Genomic DNA, 20,148 nt, shown 5'->3' on the forward strand with positions numbered 1-20,148 from the left:
AGGCAAATGTTTTCAAGGAGTTGTTAATACTAGAATTGCATGGAGCCCAAATTTAGGAATCTGAATTTTGTTCTTACTCAGAGAAAGTAAAATATAACTCTAGGGTTTGAGATGGAAAAATTTACTTGAACAAAACAGTCTGACAAAAGGCCTTAAAAAAGCAATTTAAACTGAAATAGCTTTATTTTTCAAAATGGAAAATTTATGCTTGACAGCAATTCAGAGATTTTATTTCCGGTATTAAGCCAGATCTTTAAATGCATGAAAATGCTGAGCACCCAGAACTGATTTTATTTTATTTTATTTTATTTTTTTTGAGACGGAGTCTCGCTTTGTCGCCCAGGCTGGAGTGCAGTGGCCGGATCTCAGCTCACTGCAGGCTCCGCCTCCCGGGTTTACGCCATTCTCCTGCCTCAGCCTCCCGAGTAGCTGGGACTACAGGCGCCCACCACCTCGCCCGGCTAGTTTTTTGTATTTTTAGTAGAGACGGGGTTTCACCATATTAGCCAGGATGGTCTCGATCTCCTGACCTCGTGATCCGCCCGTCTCGGCCTCCCAAAGTGCTGGGATTACAGGCTTGAGCCACCGTGCCCGGCCTACAGAACTGATTTTAATTTTTTCCTGTTTTTTTTTTTTTTCATGTTAATCATTCAGTTAATTGTGTTACAATACAAATGAAACCAAATCCATATTCTAGACAAACATTTAACATAAATGCAGTCAGGGTCAAAGACTTTCCACCCATTTATCAATATGAATATACAGAGTAAGAAATGTGATATATTGTATAAGAAATACAATATATGTAAATCCATGAACAATCTTTGAAAATTCAATTCTAAGCTTTGATGTGACATTTTTGGTACTGGGACCAATCATCCATCAATCGGAGAGACTTAGCCAATGACTGTTCTGACTTGGGGGCAATCCAAGTTAAGTGAATTTAGAGTTAATCTTTAAAGAACAATCTGCATTTGAGAAATTATCCATCACCCCAATTTCTTGTAAGACAATATAGAGCCTGGGCTCAAGCTATCAAATACGAACAATTAAAATAAAAACTACTAAATGTTTGGAAAGAACATAAATGAGAAATCAACAGAAATGCAGGCTGATGCTGCATAAAACGACACGAGTACACAAGAATACCGTAAAAATAAACAAGCGGGCGGAGGTGGATCACACAAGCGAGAAGAATGAGTGTCAGGTAGCAACGGCAGCACGAATGCGGTTTAGTGCTCAAAACTATGTCTACGAGATGCCAGGAAGGATTAGTATTAAAAACAGTGCGACAGGACTCGAGCGCCAGGCTGAACCACCAAGTGCAGAACGGGACACGGCAGCTGCAGTCTCACTCACTTGCGCATTCACACGGCTACAGGAGACTGAGGTGTGGGCCACCGTGTGGCCAGTTCACCACCACTAGGACAGGTCCCCCACAAGTCCCAAATCTAATCTTAATTCAATATACTGAGCATTTTGTCTGCTGTATTTCACTAACCCCACACACACAGCACATTTTAAAGCATACAACTTCAGAGCATGCACAACATCTCAAGATGAGCCATTTTTTTTGCCTTTGGTTGATGAGGAACATGACAGATTCACTGGATTAATGAAGGTTTCTTGCTGGGACTAATTTATTTGGGACTAACTCAACTAATAAATTATGTCAGGATTTAAAACTCTTGACAGGGAACAGGCAGATTAATGTTTTTCTTTAAATATGTATTTTTTTTTTTCCTGAATGAACTACAGCAATATTCTGGCCATTCACTATTTTGTAAATATCCTAAAATCCTGTATGGAGAAGAACTTCCATGTGCAGGAGGGCATGGTCATCACTGGCAAGAAGGAATTAAAGTACAGAAACTATAAACCAATTCAGTGGCAACCAAAACGATATGCAAAAAAGACATTCCCTCAATCCCCAATACTTCCCTTTTATAAGTAAAACTCCAAATTGAGTGCTCCATTCATGTTAACAATCAAACACACAGCACTATGGCCAGCTAGAAGGGACGGTTCAAGACATTCTGAAATGAAACTCCCATCGTAATCACAGGTGAGTCTAAATGGTTTTAAAATCCTGGAGAAATTCTTTGCTTCTATTCAAGGACAGCAAGCCCAGTAACATCCAGGAAAAAAGGACCATAAACCTATCTTTTCCCACCGAGGAAAGTGACACAGAGGGAGACACTGGTGGTGGAATGGCAACGCTTGCGGTGGCTGGGAAACTGAGGCTCTTCCTGTATGACTGACTCTCATCCTGGAAAATCCAAGGATCAGAACCGGGGAGGCAAAGCATGTCAACAGACTCCTTGTCTGCCCCAAAACTGCTGGAGAAATGGACAATTTAGCCTGTTCATGTTTAAGAAGGGGAGGAAGAGGGGCCCGTGGCTTCACTTTATTACTGTTCTGAGAGATGAAGAAAGCACACAGAACAGACAGCAGTCACCCCCAACTAGTAAAATCAGCTAGAGCAACCCTGGCAGTCAGTGAATGCTAGATGTTATTGTCAGACTGCCCCTACCTTCTTACCTAGTCCACACTTTATTCTCCCCGGAAACACATAAAGATTTAGAAATTTGCTTTTCAACTTAAGCACCCAGATGACATTTTGCCTGGTGTGAAGGAAGCAGCTTGATGAATATGGAATTGCAAAGGAGAAATACTTCACATAATCCAGTAATGATGCATTTCAGGGTTGCTAAAGTTAGTACAATGTAACTGCATAGTTTATCTGTAAGGGTAATTTAATATATGGAGTAAGTTTTCAAATGCAGATTGTTTTAAGTACCATATCAGTACATATGAATAACTGGGAATATCTATAGATAATATTTATATTATCTATAGATACTAACTGGGAAAGCTAAAGAACAGTTTTTCCAACATAAGTTACTTTCAAATTTGCAAAGTGTGAAAACGTAACCATACGCTCACTTATATATTAGGGTTTCACTTGTTTAAATGGTCTGCAGGATTTTTTATTGTTCTAAGTGCCCAGTAAAAATGAAGTTCTATACAGAAATAAGACGTTTCAGAACTTTCAAGATGGTCCTGTGTTTATACGCCATCAATGACTCTTTGATCCTACCAATTCCATTTAACTTTAATTGCTCTCAATGTAAAAGACCAAAACCTGTGCAAATCAGCAAAGGCAGGGTCCCAACAGACCCAGGAACAGGCCCCACAACACTTTAGAGAGAGTGGTAAACAATCTACCTTTCTTATAGACCAAAACTGTGTTGGGCAACGTAGCAGAGGTGGCATTTTTCTGGGTATAGTTAATATCAACCTTTCTCTTAAGATATCATTAACTTTATTTTGCTTGGCACAAATGGTTTTTAAAGTGCATTCCTATTCATTATTTCATCATTGGGGACTTGACAAAATGAGGCTGCGAGGGAAGACGCTATTGTTTGTATCATGGACAAAGCTAAGCTTAATACATTAATACATCATGGGGTGTGCTGAAGTCATGGGACTAAAACTGTAAAAGGAGTGGCCAGAACTTCCAGAAGAGCAGCAAGTCACTATGGGAAAGATTCCATTAGGAAGGGGCTATGGTATCATTTTAAACTTGATCATAAAATGTTTCTATTGATAAAGGGGAAGTTGAGATGGAAATCAGACTCCGAATGTTAAACTATTTTCAGCAGGACAATTGCACAAGCTGCACTTCCAGCAGAGATGCAGTTTAGGGTCTGCCCTTCTCCCTTGCACTGGTGTTTCACTACACTGAACAGTAATAGGAATAAGCAGGCCAGGCTTATTCCTAATAGAAAAGGCTTAGGAACCTTTTTTTAGAGACATTTTTGTGTCAAAAGGATTTTTTAAAATACAGGATTTTGATGGGAGTTATTACTTATCTTGAATATGGTTTTTTAAAAAACATAGAAGAATTAAAACAACCACAAAATTCCAACATTTTCAGGCCTGTGAACAAATAACAAACAGGCTTCTGTCTTCTTTGAAGTATAGGACATAATTACTGCATCCAAACGAGAGTGAAATAATACAAAACGCCAAACTCCAGTGTTGACGGTTAATACTTGAACCTAAAGACAAAGAATAGGCACAAAGCTCTATCTTGGCCACAGAGAATCCAGCTGCTGGCTCATAAAATGGAGGCAACGTCACAGTTTGAGCAAGATTCCTGACCTGTGCCTCCACGCATGGTGTGCTTACACTGCAGCCGCACATGGACACTTACACGCTGCAGTACAGATAAGCTGACTTCTCAAACAACCCCAAAACTACGCAAGTTGTATTTGTGTTGGAAACCACAACAAAAAATACTATTTTCATTCTCCATCTATTTTAAGACAGGAGATCTATTCTTTAGCCATCTTCATATTCCAAAAGAATGGCAAGTATTTCTTAAGCAGATCCACCACTCACAAAATCCTGAAATGGCCATCTTATAATAGGAGGGTGATTCTTGAACTCAATTAAAACACCAGATCTCATTTTGTATCATGCTGCTAGTGTCAAATTTAAAAATAAAGATCATGGACCCTTTTCCTCTGCCTCAAAGGAAGTAGCACTTGTGCAAGTCTTTCCATGAGACTGACCTGGCCAAATTACCCAGGCAAATATTTGTAGGCAGAATAGTAAAATCCACATTTTCTACTCTATGAACATCTTTAAAAAGGCATGCCAACCTTTATCAGAGTTACTCTCAACTTCAGACGCTTGCTTCTAGGGTTGCGTTTTAGAACAGGCATGGCTGAAGAAAGAACGTACCTAATTAAGTAGTATGGCAAGACTTGACTCAGAGGTTACAGTTTTTACAGTATAAAAGTATGCTTTATAACTAAGAGGCCATGGGCCTATCCGTGTGACTAACAAGACACTGAAATCGAGCTACTTTTCTTTTTTTCAAATAGAGATGGGGGTCTCACTATGTTGCCAAGGCTGATAACGTAACTCCTGGGCTCAAGCGATCCTCCCACCTCAGCCTCCCAAAGTGCTGGGATTACAGGTGTGAGCCACCACACCCGGCCTGAAATTGGGCCACTTTTTATTGGAACTTCAGGAAAGAAATAATGTACACAGACTATAACCAGATGAACGTGCCTTGCCCTAAGACATAATACAGGATGCTGCTTGACACTTACCTATTCTGATAGCTGTAGTAGGCAGCATCGCGAGGAATGGTACACAGCTGCTTCCCATAGCAGCACAAAGTCTGTGGGGAAAACTCATACTGCAAAAATAAAGGAGAAATACTTTTATATAAAAACACATTCCATTTACTGTCCTATAATGTTCTAGTCTACTATAGAGACTAGTAAATTATCTCTGTTAGTATATTAGATAGTTTTCTAACAATTTTAGTAGCTTTAAAGACGTTTTGAGATAGCATGTGATACAACTGGCTCTAAGAAACATTTATTACAGACAGGTACCACGGGCAGCGGGGCAGCCAGAAATACTTCCTCATGGCCTCCCTCAGTAAGTGCCTATACACCCAGCTCTGATCACCCATCACATCACTTCAGGCATCAACTGTGTCACCAGAGAGCAGACTGCACATATGTACTTCCAGTACACAGGTGTGGTCTCATATTAGTGCAACACCCCTCTGGCTGGATTAACTAGGAAAATTCACTTTCTGGAAAAACTTAAAACTGTACCTTGCGTCCACAGCAATATCCAAGGGACTGCATGACTGGGTCAATTTCCTGCTCAAAGACCTCTGCAAGCTTACTGCAAAACTTATAGACTCGGGATGTCTTGCGATTATAGAGCCAGGCATTGTTGAACATGAGCCAGACGTCGTCCACATACTGCCAGGGCTCTTGGTACTGCCCTGTGTCCAGCTTCCGCTTGATGGTGGAGAGGTCCATGGGATTCTTTACGATGTCAAAATAATCCTTTTAAAAAAAAAAAATGGTCTCAGGGAATTCCCCAACATCCAAATGCCAGTCATATCTGGCAGCTTTGTTTTAAAATAATAGAAACAGAAAGTACCAAAATAACTTCCATTCCCAACAGTAAGAAATGGGAAATGAAAAGAAAATAACCTCTGATGCAACTGACTTTACTCACTAAAAGTATAATTAGTATTTTCAGGTATGATCACATTATAATACTTCAAAGGCAAAGATAAAGAAAAATTGTTGGCCGGGCGCAGTGGCTCAAGCCTGTAATCCCAGCACTTTGGGAGGCCGAGACGGGCGGATCACTAGGTCAGGAGATCGAGACCATCCTGGCTAACAGGGTGAAACCCTGTCTCTACTAAAAAATACAAAAAACTAGCCGGGCGACGTGGCAGGCGCCTGTAGTCCCAGCTACTCGGGAGGCTGAGGCAGGAGAATGGAGTAAACCCGGGAGGCGGAGCTTGCAGTGAGCTGAGATCCGGCCACTGCACTCCAGCCCAGGGACAGAGCGAGACTCCGTCTCAAAAAAAAAAAAAAAAAAAGAAAAATTGTTAAAAGATACTTCTAACAGAAAATTTTAAAAATAGATCTTTAATCCACTGACTTAAAATAGTGAACCAGTTTATCAAACAGTGTGTATTTCTAGATATTCACTCTTGATCCTGGCAAGCAAAATGAAATTCCAAGACAAATATAAACACAAAGCTAGTAATTACTGCTACATAGAATCTGCTGGGTCCCCATGGCCTTTGCAAGGCTATCCAGGAATATAAAAGAGAGAAGCCTAAATATTTTTTTACAGTTGATGTTCATAAATTCTTTCAGACAAAAGTGACACAAGGATCCAAATACAAAGTGAAGTCTCAGGGGCATGTGCTTCCCTTGCTTCAGTGCACCCCTCCAAGGACCGGGGCTTCATGAACAAGTGAAATCAAACAAAATAAACACTTTCATTGATAACTGTTAACAGACAACAGTTTTTTATATTAGGAGAACAATCTTCAAGGCAGGGGGATTATTTAATCTAATTTCAAGAGATAAAACAACGGACACTCAAAAGTCACACCAGCAAAGTTATAATCTAATTTCAAGGGATAAAACAATGGACACTCAAAAGTCACACCAGCAAAGTTATAATCTAATTTTACGAATTAACTTACTGGAATTCCAAGGAGCTGGGGATCTACAGGCTGCCGGAAAGGTAATGACTCTGGGTCCTGTCGATACAGTGCTTCTAGGGTCGGCATCAGGGCCTGGCGTAACTCCTCTGGTTTAAAGACTGCAGAGAAAACATCAAGAAAAGACACTCTGTAAAAGGTGCTCAGATCCCTCCTACCTCACATTTAAAACGGAATCCTGGCTGCTGTGACGTCCCAACCATGATGCTCCTAAGGCACTCGAGGGGCTCTCGTCCATCACCATAAGGACTAAAGCTTCTGAAAACACACTAGTGTCAGAACTGCGTTCAGGTCGAGAGGCAAAATACAACGAGAAGTTTGCATCTTCTATGAAAGGTTTCCAACATTTAAAAACTTGCTGAAAAAGAAAGTAAAGCTAACTCCCAAATCTGTCTCATTCATCAAACTGGGTGGCAAATAAAGCCATTTCAGGCTGGGCGTGGTGGCTCACATCTGTAATCCCAGCACTTTGAGAGACTGAGGCGGGCAGATCACCTGAGGTCAGGAGTTCAAGATCAGCCTGACCAATGTAGTGAAACCTTGTCTCTACTAAAAACACAAAATTAGCCGTGTGTGTGGGAGGGGCCTACAAGCCCAGCTACTCGAGAGGCTGAGACAGGAGAATCGCTTGAACCCAGGAGATGGAGGCTGCAGTGAGCCGAGATGGCGCCACTGCTTGGGCAACGAGAGCAAAACTCTGTCTCAAAAAAAAAAAAAAAAGAAAAAAGAAAAAAAAAAAGTCATTTCATTGGAAGGGACCTTAAAAGATCCTCTGAGGAAAGTCTTTTTATTCTTGGCTAAATTAAATTCAGGCCACTAGAGACAAATGGTTTTGAATCTCATAAACGTAAACAGTAATAGAGATACAAAATAAAGCATTGTAATAAAAAGTTCCATATTGCTACTCCCACATTTACTAATGCGAATTTCTCCAACCCCTCAGCCACCTCACTGCCTACTACATTTTCTATTGTCACTAATACAAACATAAATACTGGCTGCCAAATACATTCAAGATGGTACATTCATACAAACCCTCAATGAGTATGGGAACAGGTGCCGGGGAAGCTGCTCGGTGTCGGAGGCCGGCCAGTCAGCAGGCAGCGTGTCATGACCCCACCTGGCTCATGTTCACTCACACAGAGAAGAAACTGGAGGCAAAGATGTCTCAGGCGTTCTGATGCCTTGGCTTACAAGTGACACGTATTTTTTTCTTTGTGTTCTTGTAATTTTTAATTTATTATTTTTGAGACAAAGTCTCACTCTGTTGCCCAGGTTGGGGGACACTGGCATCATCTCAGCTCACTGCAGCTTCAACCTCCCAGGTTCAAGTCATCCTCCTGCCTCAGTCTCGGGAGTAACTGGGACTACAGGTGTGTGCTACCATGCCTGACTCATTTTTAAATTTTTTTGTGGAGATGAGGTCTCACTATGTTGTCCAGGCTGGTCTTGAACTCCTGAGCTCAAGCGTTCCCCCCTGCCTCAGCCTTCCAAAGTGCTGAGGTTATGGGCATTGAGCTATCGTGCCCAGGTTTTTTTGAGACAGAGTCTTGCTCTCTCACCCAGGCTGGAGTGCAGTGATACGATCTTGGCTCACAGCAACCTCTGCCTCCTGGGTTCAAGCGATTCTCCTGCATCAGCCTCCCGAGTAGCTGGAATTACAGGTGCCCACCACCACGCCCAGCTGATTTTTGTATTTTTAGTAGAGATGGGGTTTCACCATGTTGGCCAGGCTGGTCTCAAACTCCTGACCTCAAATGATCCACCTGCCCTGGCCTTCTAAAGTGCTGGGATTACAGGCACGAGCCACTGCGCCTAGCCATCATGGCCAGCTCATTTTATATTTTCAGAGACAGAGTCCTGCTCTGTCACCCAGGCTGGAGTGCAATGTGGCGCCATCATAGCCACGGCATCCACTAACTCCTGGGCTCAAGTGATCTTGTGGTATTAGTATGTTGCCCAGGCTGGTGGTATTGAACTCTCGGCCTCAAGTGATTCCAGCCTCTCAAAGCAATTAAGATTATAGGTGTGAGCCACTGGGGCCTGGTCTGTTTTTTGTATCTTGAAAATATTTTTTTTTTTGAAATGGAGTTTTGCTCTTGTTGCCTAGGCTAGAGTGCAATGGCACGAACTCAGTTCAGTGCAACCTCCGCCTCCCGGGTTCAAGCGATTCTCCTGCCTCAGCCTTCCGAGTAGTTGGCATTACAGGCGTGTGCCACCACACCCAGCTAATTTTGTATTTTTAGTAGAGACTGGGTTTCTCCATATTGGTCAGGCTGGTGTCGAACTCCCGACCTCAGGTGATCTGCTCTCCTCAGCCTCCCAAAGTGCTGGGATTACAGGTGTGAGCCACTGCCCCCAGCTGAAAAGATTTCTTACAACAGATAAGTGGGAAACTGTAATTTAAAAATCAGATTAAAATATGGTAAACATTTAAAGTTCCAGTTGGGAAGGGGCAAGTATGAGGTACATGGGTCTGCCATCAATTTTGTGTGGGGTGGAGATGGTCTAACTTGACAAATTCTAGAAAGCGCCATCTGATTCCTAACTGGTGAAAGCAAAAGTTAAAATTCGAAGGGAAACCCCATTTGTTTAACAGGCTCACTTTAGAGATGAAAACAGGCGCACCAAGAACATGCCTCAGGGCTCATTCCCATCAGAGTCCAGGATCCAGACTCTTGACCAACCTCCGCAGACACCACCTCCTCTCTAGGGCACCTGGCTGCTTCAGACCTCCGATAGCGGCTTGAGGTCTGGGCAACCAGGTAAAAACCCCGAGATGCAGCACTCAAGCACACGGTCCCCAGCACTTGAAAGTGCAAAGGCCTGGTCTAGGGTGCAGATGTGCCCTTCAGAAGCATCAGAAACACACATCCTTGCTTCACACTAACTCCTTTCTTCTGTTTTATGCAGAGATGAAGTAGCATTTGGTAGTCTTTGAATAACTCATTATAAGAAAACAATTATGTAACGAATAGCCTTTTGATTTCTCTAAATGAGGGGCTGGCAAATTATGACCAACAGGCCAAATGTCGCCAGCTGCTTGCTTTTCTGTATGACCCAAGAGCTAACAATGGATTTCACATTCTTTAACGTTTGGCAGAAAAAAAAGAAAAGAATATTATTTCATGACATGTGAAAATCACACAAAATTCAAGTGTTAGTCTCCAAAAATACAGCTTTATTGGTGCATAGCTATGCTCATTCGTTCATATAGGATCTGTAGCTGCCTCCGCACCACAGTGGCAGCACTGAGGAGTGGTAACAGAGGCCTCAGGATGCACAAAGCCCACAGCATGGAACACTAGGCCTCTGCACGGAGAAGGCCTGCAGACCCTGTTCTAGACCCTGTCACCGCCCCAGTGGTAATTGGGAGTGACAGGGCCTGAAACAAGGGTCACTTTGGTTGACCATTTATTCATTCATTAAATAACTATTCAAATTCCCTGCTGAGGAGAGCATTTTCTCTCTCTCTTTTTTTTTTGAGACGGAGTTTCGCCCTTGCCCAGGCTGGAGCGCAGTGGTGCGATCTCGTACAGGCGTGAGCCACTGCACCCGGCCGAGGAGAGCATTTTCAAACTCTTGTCTTTACCAGCACCTTTCTGTAAGAAGATCCCATATGTGCAGAAGTGAAGTCAGGAGTGTGTGTGAACTGCACACGCGGCAGGGTTGCTGCAGCGCACCAGCAGCTCCCAAAAATGCGTCTCTCAGGCCCTTGGAGGCTGCTGTCTCATATCTCAGTCCCCAGCCCCTGTGACTACTGAAATTTCACCAAATGAGAAATTTCACCAAATGAATAATATTACAAAAAATAAAAACTCAGTTCCTCGGTCACCCTGGTCACTTTTTTTTTTTTTTTTTTTTGAGACAGAGTCTTGCTCTGTCGCCCAGGCTGGAGTGCAGTGGTGCGATCTCTGCTCACTGCAAGCTCCGCCTCCCGAGTTCACGCCATTCTCCTGCCTCAGCCTCCCGAGTAGCTGGGACTACAGGCGCCTGCCACCGCGCCCGGCTAATTTTTTGTATTTTTAGTAGAGACGGGGTTTCACCGTGTTAGCCAGGATGGTCTCAATCTCCTGACCTCGTGATCCACCTGCCTCGTCCTCCCAAAGTGCTGGGATTATGGGCGTGAGCCCCCGCGCCCAGCCACCCTGGTCACATTTTAGGTGCTCAAGTTATCTATGTACTGTAAGATGAAAATTATTTCATCAAAACTGAAACTTTTTTTTTTTTTTTGAGATGAGGTCTTCTGGAGTACAGCAGTATAATCACAGCTCACTGCATGCAACCTTGACCTTCTAGGCTCAAGCAACTCTCCTAACTTTGCCTCATGAGTAGCAAGGACTATAAGCGTGCCACAACCAGCTATATTTTTATTTTTTCTGTAGACACAGGGTCTTACCATGTTGCCCAGGCTGGTCTTGAACTTGGCCCTCAAGTGATCCTCCAAAAGTGCTGGAATTGCAGGTGTGACCCCCCCAATGCCCAGCTTGAAACAATTTTGTTTTGTTTTGAGATGAAGTTTCTCTCTTGTTGCCCAGTCTGGAGTGCAATGGCACGGTCTCAGCTCCCTGCAACCTCCGCCTCCTGGGTTCAAGTGATTCTTCTGCCTCAGCCTCCCAAGTAGCTGGGATTACAGGCATGCGCCACCATGCCCAACTAATTTCTGTATTTTTAGTAGAGACAGGGTTTCACCATGCTGGCCAGGCTGGTCTGGAACGCCTGAGCTCTGGTGGTCCGCCCGCCTCGGCCTCCCAAAGTGCTGGGGTTACAGGTGTGAGCCCCATGCCCGGCCTGAAACAACTTCTACAACACTAGATCATCATTTGCCTTTTGCGCTACGTCAGACATCTGCACAGATGGGAAAAAGCAATCTTTCTTTTTTTGAGATGGAGTCTCACTCCACTGCCCAGGCTGCAGTGCAGTGGCGTGATCTCGGCTCACTGCAACCTCCGCCTCCTGGGTTCAAGTGATTCTCCTGCCTCAGCCTCCTGAGTAGCTGGGACTACAGGTGAATGCTGCCACACCCGGCTAAAAAGCAAAAGCAAAGGAAAAGAAAGCCAACATCATCAAACTCTATTGTTATCATACGCTGCTGCTGCTGTACAGTCCCAAGAAAAAAATACCAGCCATGCTTAAGAAAATTTGTTTAAAAAAAAATTTTTTTTTTTTGGTAGAGATGGGTTCTTGCTATGTTGCCCAGGCTGCTTTGAACTCCTGGCCTCAAGTATCCCTCCTGCCTTAGCCTCCCAAAGTCCTTGGATTACAGGCATGAGCCACTGCTTCCGGCCAAGAAAAAATATTCTTTATTTTTCAGACAGGGTCTCACTCTCTCATCCAGGCTAGAATGCACTGGCACAATCATGGTTCACTGCAGCCTCAACCTCTTCGGCTCAAGCAATCCTCCCACCTCAGCCTTCTGAGCCACTGGGACCACAGGTGCACTACCACACCTGGCTAGTTTTTAAATTGTTTTATAGAGACAGGGTCTTACTACATTGCCCAGGCTGGTCTTGAACTCCTGGCTGTAAGTGATCCTCCTGTCTTGGCCTCCCAAAGAGCTGGGATTATAGGTGGGAGCCACTGTGCCCACTCATTTCTTAGTTATTTTTGAGATAGGGCCTTGCTCTGTTGTCCAGGTTGGAGTCCAACAGTGCCATCACAGCTTGCTGCAGCCTTGGACCCCTGAGCTCAAGTGATCCTGCTGCCCCAGCCTCCTGAGTAGCCAGGACTACAGGCATGCACCACCACACTTGGCTAATTTTTAATTTTTTGTAGAGACAGGGTCTTACTATGTTGCTCAGGCTGGTCTTGAACTCCTGGCTTCAAGTGATCCTCCCACTTTGGCCTTTCAAAGTGCTGAGAATACAGACGTGAGCTACCACACCTGGCCGAAAAAATATTCTTGACGAGGTGGTAAGAAGTATTCCTTGTATTAAAGCTCAGCCTTTGGTACATCTTTTTTTTTTTTTTTTGAGACGGAGTCTCACTCTGTCGCCCAGGCTGGACTGCAGTGGCGCGATCTCGGCTCACCGCAAGCTCTGCCTCCCGGGTTCATGCCATTCTCCTGCTTCAGTCTCCCGAGTAGCTGGGACTACAAGTGCCCGCCACCATGCCTGGCTAATTTTTTGTATTTTGTTTAGTAGAGACGGGGTTTCACCGTGTTAGCCAGGATGGTCTTGATCTCCTGACCTCGTGATCCGCCCGCCTCGGCCTCCCAAAATGCTGGGATTACAGGCGTGAGCCACCGCGCCTGGCCTCCTGGTACATGTCTTTTAGTCTGTGTGATGAAATATTCAGTGTATCTCATCACACAGAATAAAAGATGTGTGCTGCATATGCACAGTGGCCACATTAGGAGGCAGTACTTGTGCAAGTGTCAGAATTTACAGCTGAAGTAGCTGCTTGCCCTCATGGACCCCTTAAAACTTTCAAGAATGACTGAGAGATAAGCTATAGTTACTAACTCTAGTTATATGTCAGACATTTTCTCAGAAATGAACAAAGAGGGACAGTTACTTCAAGGACAACTGACAATATTTGTTGCCAATGATAAAATCTGGACTTTCATTAAAAAATCAAATGTTTTGGAAAACTTGTACACGGGCTTGAAATCGTCTCAAAATTTATTATTACTATTACTTTTTGAGACAGGGCCTCACTCTGTCACCCAGGCTGGAGTACAGTGGCATGATCATGGCTCACTGCATCTTTGACCTCCCAGGCTCAGGTGATTCTCCCACTTCAACATCTTGAGTAGCTGTAGCTACAGGCATGCACTACCCATGCCCAGCTTTTTTTTTTTTTTTTTTTTTTTAAATAGAGATTAGGTTTCGCCAGGTTGCCTAGGCTGGTCTTGAACTCCTGAGCTCCAGGCTAGAGTGCAGTGGTACAATCATAGACCCTGAATGCCTGGGCTCAAGCAAACTTTCCCCCTCAGCCTCCCAAAATGCTGAGATTACAGGCGTGAGCCACCACGCACGCCCTGCTTTTCAAAGTTGGTAAGACTTGTTTGAAGAGACTGATGGTGGTATTAACAAATGTGATTTTTTTTTGACACTGTATAGTGAAATATGTTAACATATGGAAAATCTGCAGAACTCTGTCAATTGAAAAAAAAATAATGCAAGCACAAACCATCCATTCCAAGTACAAGATGGATCAATGGATTCTAATGTCATAGAGTATGAAATATCCAGTGCTACAGATTCTGGTTCAATGTCGTAACTAACCTTTAAGAAACTTTCACTGGTTTAATTTTGGTATAGTATCAAAGACTATCCACAATCAGCTGAAAAGGCTATGAAAATACTTCTCCCTTTACCAACTACAGGATTTTCTTCACACACTTCAACCAAAATAACCAATCACAACACAGTAAATGCAGAGGCAGATGCCCTTAATAACATCATTATTCTTATTTTTGTTTTGGAAAAATTATTTTTCATATAAATGTTTTCTATGGGTGCCATGTAACAGACTATTTTAAATGAACTAAATATTTAAAAATTTTTCTCTTTTTTTTGAGACAATAATCTTACTTTGTCTCCTAGGCTAGAGTGCAGTGATGTGATCTGGGCTCACTGTAGCCTCAAACTTATAGAATCAGACGATCCTGCTGCTTCCGCTGTAGCGTGCACCACCACACTTAGCTAATTTTATTTTAGTTTTGGAGAGATGGAGTCTTGCTATGTTGCTCAGGCTGGTTTTGAAATCCCGGCATAAGCAAACCTCTCATCAAGGCCTCCCAAAGTGCTGGGATTACAGGTGTGAGCCCTGTACTCAAATTTCTCAATTTTAATTTCCAATAGAGTAAGCAATGATAGGTAATCCACACAAACAACAACTCTCTGGGGCCCTCAATTTCTAAGAGCATAAAAAGCCCTAAGATTCACTGTACTCCACACTCTCGAGGGTCCCCTTCCAGCTGCAGAGTAACATGGTCTCAGTCTCTAACATTTCTCTGCAATCTTTCCCAAAAGTGTCATCTGCAGCCTTGGACTTTCTGAGTCCCAACTCCCATTTCTAAGGTTCACTTGACAATTTTCTGATACCCTGACAATTTTCTTTACTTTGGATACATCTCAAATGGATTCCATCCAACTTCCACTGTGAGGCGGGCTTATCCCACACATCTCAGACCCCAAAGCTGCCTAACCTACCCCTCCCCATGTCTCCCTACATGGGGTTCCTAGGCACCACCCTGCCCCTCACTCTGCACGCTCAGCTTCCTCACTGCACCAGCAGAAAACTGCCTCCAGCTCACCCCTGTGCTGTCATAATGATCATTTTCCTTAAATTATGGCTTTTTTGGTTATTTTCCCACTCACATACATCACTGGTTCTTTACACTTTTATGAGTAAAGCCAAGCTCCTTAGCCTGCTCAAGGACCCAGACACATTTCAACCCTGGCCCCTGCCAGCATCATCTCACAAGACAGCTCTGCAGCCAGGGTGGCCTCAGAGTCATAGCTCATCTCTCACTCCTACCATGAGCCCCACAGGCACAGGGCTGGGGTCCTGCTCAGCCTCAGTGTTTCTGCAAGGGAAAGTCTGTGGAATGGCAGGCAAGAAAGGTAAAAGGGCAGATAGAATTACGTTTCTACTTTAGCTTCTAATCCTCCACGTGGAATCCCAACACCGTGGAAAAGCAGCATGGTTTAATAAGGTAATGAATAAACAGCCTACTTTTTTTGCGTGGCTGCGAAGGAGATGTTGACTGAGAGGCTGTGCCGTTAGTGCTACTCTCTTCTTCCTCTTTAACTTCTACTTTCACTTCAGGTTTCTTTTCATCCACTTCCATTGGTTCTGATTTCTGCTCTGCTGTGTCTGTTTCTTCTTTAACTTGGGAAGCTCCTTGCAAATCCTCCTCCATCATCTTGAGAAAAACATTACAGATAACACACAAATATTAAACACCTTTATGTTACCTCAGCCTCACTGGAAGGCTCTTACAAGCCTAAGATGGGTTTGTTAAAACCTTCCTCTAGTCAGAGTTGCATTTATGATTCCTCTTCTCTTTCAGAAGAAGAAATAAAGTACTTGGTGTTCATTAAGTCACTTCAATACAGAGTCAGTGCAATTATGGTCCTAAATTTAAAAGTGATTTTTTTTTTTTTTTTTTTTTTGAGATGGAGTCTGACACCCAGGCTGGAGTGCAGTGGCATGATCTTGGCTCACTGCAACCTCCACCTCCTGGGTTCAAGCAATTCTCCTGCCTCAGCCTCCTGAGTAGCTGGGATTACAGGTGCGTGCCACCACGCTTGGCTAATTTTTTGTATTTCTGGTAGAGATGGGGTTTCATCATGTTGGCCAGGCTGGTCTCAAACTCCTGACCTCAAGTGATCCACCCGCCTCGGCCTCCCAAAGTGCTGGGATTACAGGCATGAGCCACAATGCCCAGCCTAATTTAAAAGTTTTTAAATGTAAAAGTGCTTTAAAAATTGCACATACTCAGATTTTTCACGTACAGATATTTCTTAATTTGGAATAAGAATCTCCTTGAAAGCCGGGGCAGGGACCAAAAGTCCTTTTCAGAGGCAGGAGGTGTGGTATGAGACAGGAAGGAGCACTGGGGACTGTGGCTAACTGGAGAACCCGCCACAGCTGGTGTTTACAACCAGACTGTTGTCACACAGGGATGCAGGCACAATGCTGAAAGCATCTCATTTTTCAAGAAAAGCCAGAAATCTAGAGTTTTATTTGCAATTTCCTGATTTTTAAGGTATTGTGTGGGCCAAACACATTTACAGGCTGGATCCAGCCCACGGTCTGCCAGTTTTCAGCTTCTGTCATAGGTTAATTAGTAAATGAATCCACCACCCCTTCTGTAGTCTACCTCTGTAGAACTAGAAATGAATGGAGAACATCAAATAAAAGGCTGTTGGATGATTCAAATATTTCAAATATAGGCCAGTATTCTTCATTTCTGGCAAAATAAACCCACCCCTCATATTTAAAAATGAAAAAACCAAGCTGTTTTAAATCAGTTTCCTACATACTGAACTCTGAACCCACATTCAACCAGAATATTTTAACTAAAGTCAGGGATACCCATGGCAGGCTCCAAGCCTCGCCCAAGGACACCTGGGGGAAGTTGTGACACACAGCCATCAACACATTCCTAGGGAGCAGCACCCACCTCAGACCTGGGCTCCCCTTTGGATTCACCAGGATCGGGCTCAGTGTCCTCCGTCTGGGTCTCCACCTTCATTTCCAGCACAGGTACGTCAGGTCCTGGCTGCTGGGAATTGGTTTCTGCACTGGCCACCGAGGAGGGGGTAGGGACCCTGTTATCAATGCTGGCTGCTGCCTGGGAAAGCTGTGAAAAAACCAAAAGCACTGACTTCAGTAAGCAAGGTAACATAAATGATCTTCAACTATGCTGCTCATGCAACCTACAATTTCCCGTTAAGACTTCTCAATACTGATCCAGCAGGTGCCCTTCTGTGAAACCAAAGAACAGAGGTTAAAGTAGGAATAAGTTCTAGAGGGAGGTAACAGCAGCCAGAGGCACAACTCAGGTCTTGCCACAAAGGTAGAGGAAACAGCAGAGCTTTTCAAACTTTGATATAAAATTATTTTCTCGAAGTTTTCTAGCTAAATCATGAAACTTCATATTTTGAAATTAATTCCCTTCAATACGGTGGTTAACGTGTATGGTAAAAGGCTGAATTATGAATGTCTAAGCACATCTGAAGGGAGGGAAATCAAGCGCTTACCCAAAGACAGAGTGTTATCCAGCCTGTGTGAACGGTAGGAACACGGGGGCTGGGGGAGTAAATGAACATCACAAGAAGGAACCACTAAAAGAATTCCTAGCTTGGAAATTCTTACTCAATGGAGTTTTTTTTTTTTTTTTTTTGAGACGGAGTCTCGCTCTGTCACCTAGGCTGGAGTGCAATGGCGTGATCTCAGCTCAATACAATTTCTGCCTCCTAGGCTGAGGCGATTCTCCCGCCTCAGCTTTCCGAGTAGCTGGGAATACAGGCACCCGCCATCATGCCTGGCTAATTTTTGTGGAGACAAGGTTTCACAATTTTGGCCAGGCTGGTCTCGAACTCCTGACCTCCGGTGATCCACCCACCTAAGCCTCCCAAAGTGGTGGGATTACAGGCGTGAACCACCGTGCCCAGCCTCAATGGAGTTTTAAGTAAACAAACAAAAGATGACAATGCCTCGCTCTGTAGCCCAGGCTGGAGTACAGTGGTGCGATCTTGGCTCACTGTAACCTGCACCTGCTAGGCTCAAGTGATCTTCCCACCTAAGCCTTCTGAGTGGCTGGGACTACAGGCACACACCACCATACTTGTCTAGTTAAAATTTTTTTTTTTTTGTAGAGACGAGGTCTCACTATGTTGCCCAGGTTGGTCTTGAACTCATGGGCTCAAGTGATTCTCCGACCTTGTCCTCCCAAGGTGCTGAAATTACAGGTGTGAACCACTGCACCTGGCCCGACAGACAATTTTTATGGGAAAATAATTTTCTAAGAGTCTTGACCCAAAAACAGCAGACAGAGAGAGGCTTACCGGTGTGCCAGGAGGCTGGGCGTGCACAGGCGTCGGCTGTTGCTGCGACGACTGAGGGGTAGCCACAGACGGGGGCTGAACTGGGGTTTGAGGTTGTGGGGTCACCTGGGCCTGGGCTGCTGCTTGGACTGTAGGGGTGCTCTGCGTTTGCGTAGCACTGGGCACTGAGCCAGGAGTCGGGGTGGGAGTCTGCCCAGAAGATGACACAGGAGTTGATGGCTGAGTGGCAGCTGCTGGCTGGGGAGGAGTCATCCCAGGTGGTGTCGTGTGCTGGAGAGATGGCATGCCAGCAGCCGTGGAAGCAGGAGGCGGTGTTGGGTGCAATGGTGACTGTGTCACTGGAGGGCAAGGCAGCTGGCTGGCCTGAGGCCCTAGCATGTTGAGAGGGTTAGGAAGAGCAGCACCAGGCACCTGTCCCTATAAGAATTGGACAGAGTATGTTAAACTTATTTCCCACGTTTGAAAATGTGACAAAACATTTGAAAAATTAAATGTATGACATTTTTTTTCTTGTTTTTTTTGAGACAGAGTTTCACTCTTGTCGCCCAGGCTGGAATACAATGGTGCTATCTTGGCTCACTGCAGCCTCCGTCTCCCGGGTTCAAGCAATTCTCCTTTCTCAGCTTTTTGAGTAGCAGGGATTACAGGTGCCCACCACCATGCCCGGCTAATTTTTGTATGTGTATTTTTAAATTTTTATTTATTTATTTATTTATTTATTTTTTGAGACTCCGTTCTGTCATCCAGGCTGGAGTGCAGTGGTGCAATCTCAGCTCACTGCAAGCTCCGCCTCCCGGGTTCACGCCATTCTCCTGCCTCAGCCTCCCGAGTAGCTGGGACTACAGGCACCCGCCACCACGCCCGGCTAATTTTTTGTATTTTTACTAGAGACGCGGTTTCACCATGTTAGCCAGGATGATCTCGATCTCCTGACCTCGTGATCTGCCCGCCTCGGCCTCCCAAAGTGCTGGGATTACAGGCGTAAGCCACAGCGCCCAGCACAATTTTTGTATTTTTAGTACAGATGGGGTTTCACTATGTTGGCCAGGCTGGTCTTGAAGTCCTGACCTCAAGTGTTCCTCCCACCTCGGCCTCCCAAAGTGCTGGGATTACAGGGGTGAGCCACTGCGCCCAGCCAAATGTATAGAAATTTAATCATATTTTCTTGGGAGTATTCTGTTTGTGAAAATTCATTGAGCTATACACTTGTAATGTGCACTCCTCAATAATGATAAAACTATACACATTTCTTATAGTCTGATTTATATAATTAAAATAACCATTGAAACTTATGGCTTAAACAAACACATCTACAGCAGTCCCCTCATATCCACTCGGATACATTCCAAGACCCCCATTCTTGGAATGCCTGAAACTGCAGATAGTACGGAACCTGGTATTTACCCAGATTTTTTGGATCTGACAACCAAGGTGGACACTCAGTGACTAACAGGCGGATAGTGTCTACAGTGTGGAAATGCTGGACAAATAAATGATTCGTATCTCTGGTGGCACAGAGTGGATGGTGAGGGAGTTCATCATGCAAGTTGGAAT

The 20,148-nt window shown here is 44.2% G+C and overlaps 1 protein-coding gene across 1 annotated transcript in view; it reads right to left on the reverse strand.

Annotated features, from left to right (window-relative positions):
• Nucleotides 1-20,148, reverse strand: part of CREBB (CREB binding protein) — a 158,632-nt gene that overhangs the window by 30,356 nt on the left and 108,128 nt on the right. The window contains 6 exon segments of the mRNA XM_011717621.2: nucleotides 5,127-5,215; nucleotides 5,646-5,885; nucleotides 7,052-7,170; nucleotides 15,755-15,944; nucleotides 17,208-17,387; nucleotides 18,595-19,011. Coding sequence (XP_011715923.2) covers nucleotides 5,127-5,215; nucleotides 5,646-5,885; nucleotides 7,052-7,170; nucleotides 15,755-15,944; nucleotides 17,208-17,387; nucleotides 18,595-19,011 — 1,235 coding nt within the window.

Source organism: Macaca nemestrina, chromosome 18, assembly GCF_043159975.1.
Source record: "Macaca nemestrina isolate mMacNem1 chromosome 18, mMacNem.hap1, whole genome shotgun sequence".
In the NCBI taxonomy this organism is placed as follows: Eukaryota; Metazoa; Chordata; class Mammalia; order Primates; family Cercopithecidae; genus Macaca; species Macaca nemestrina.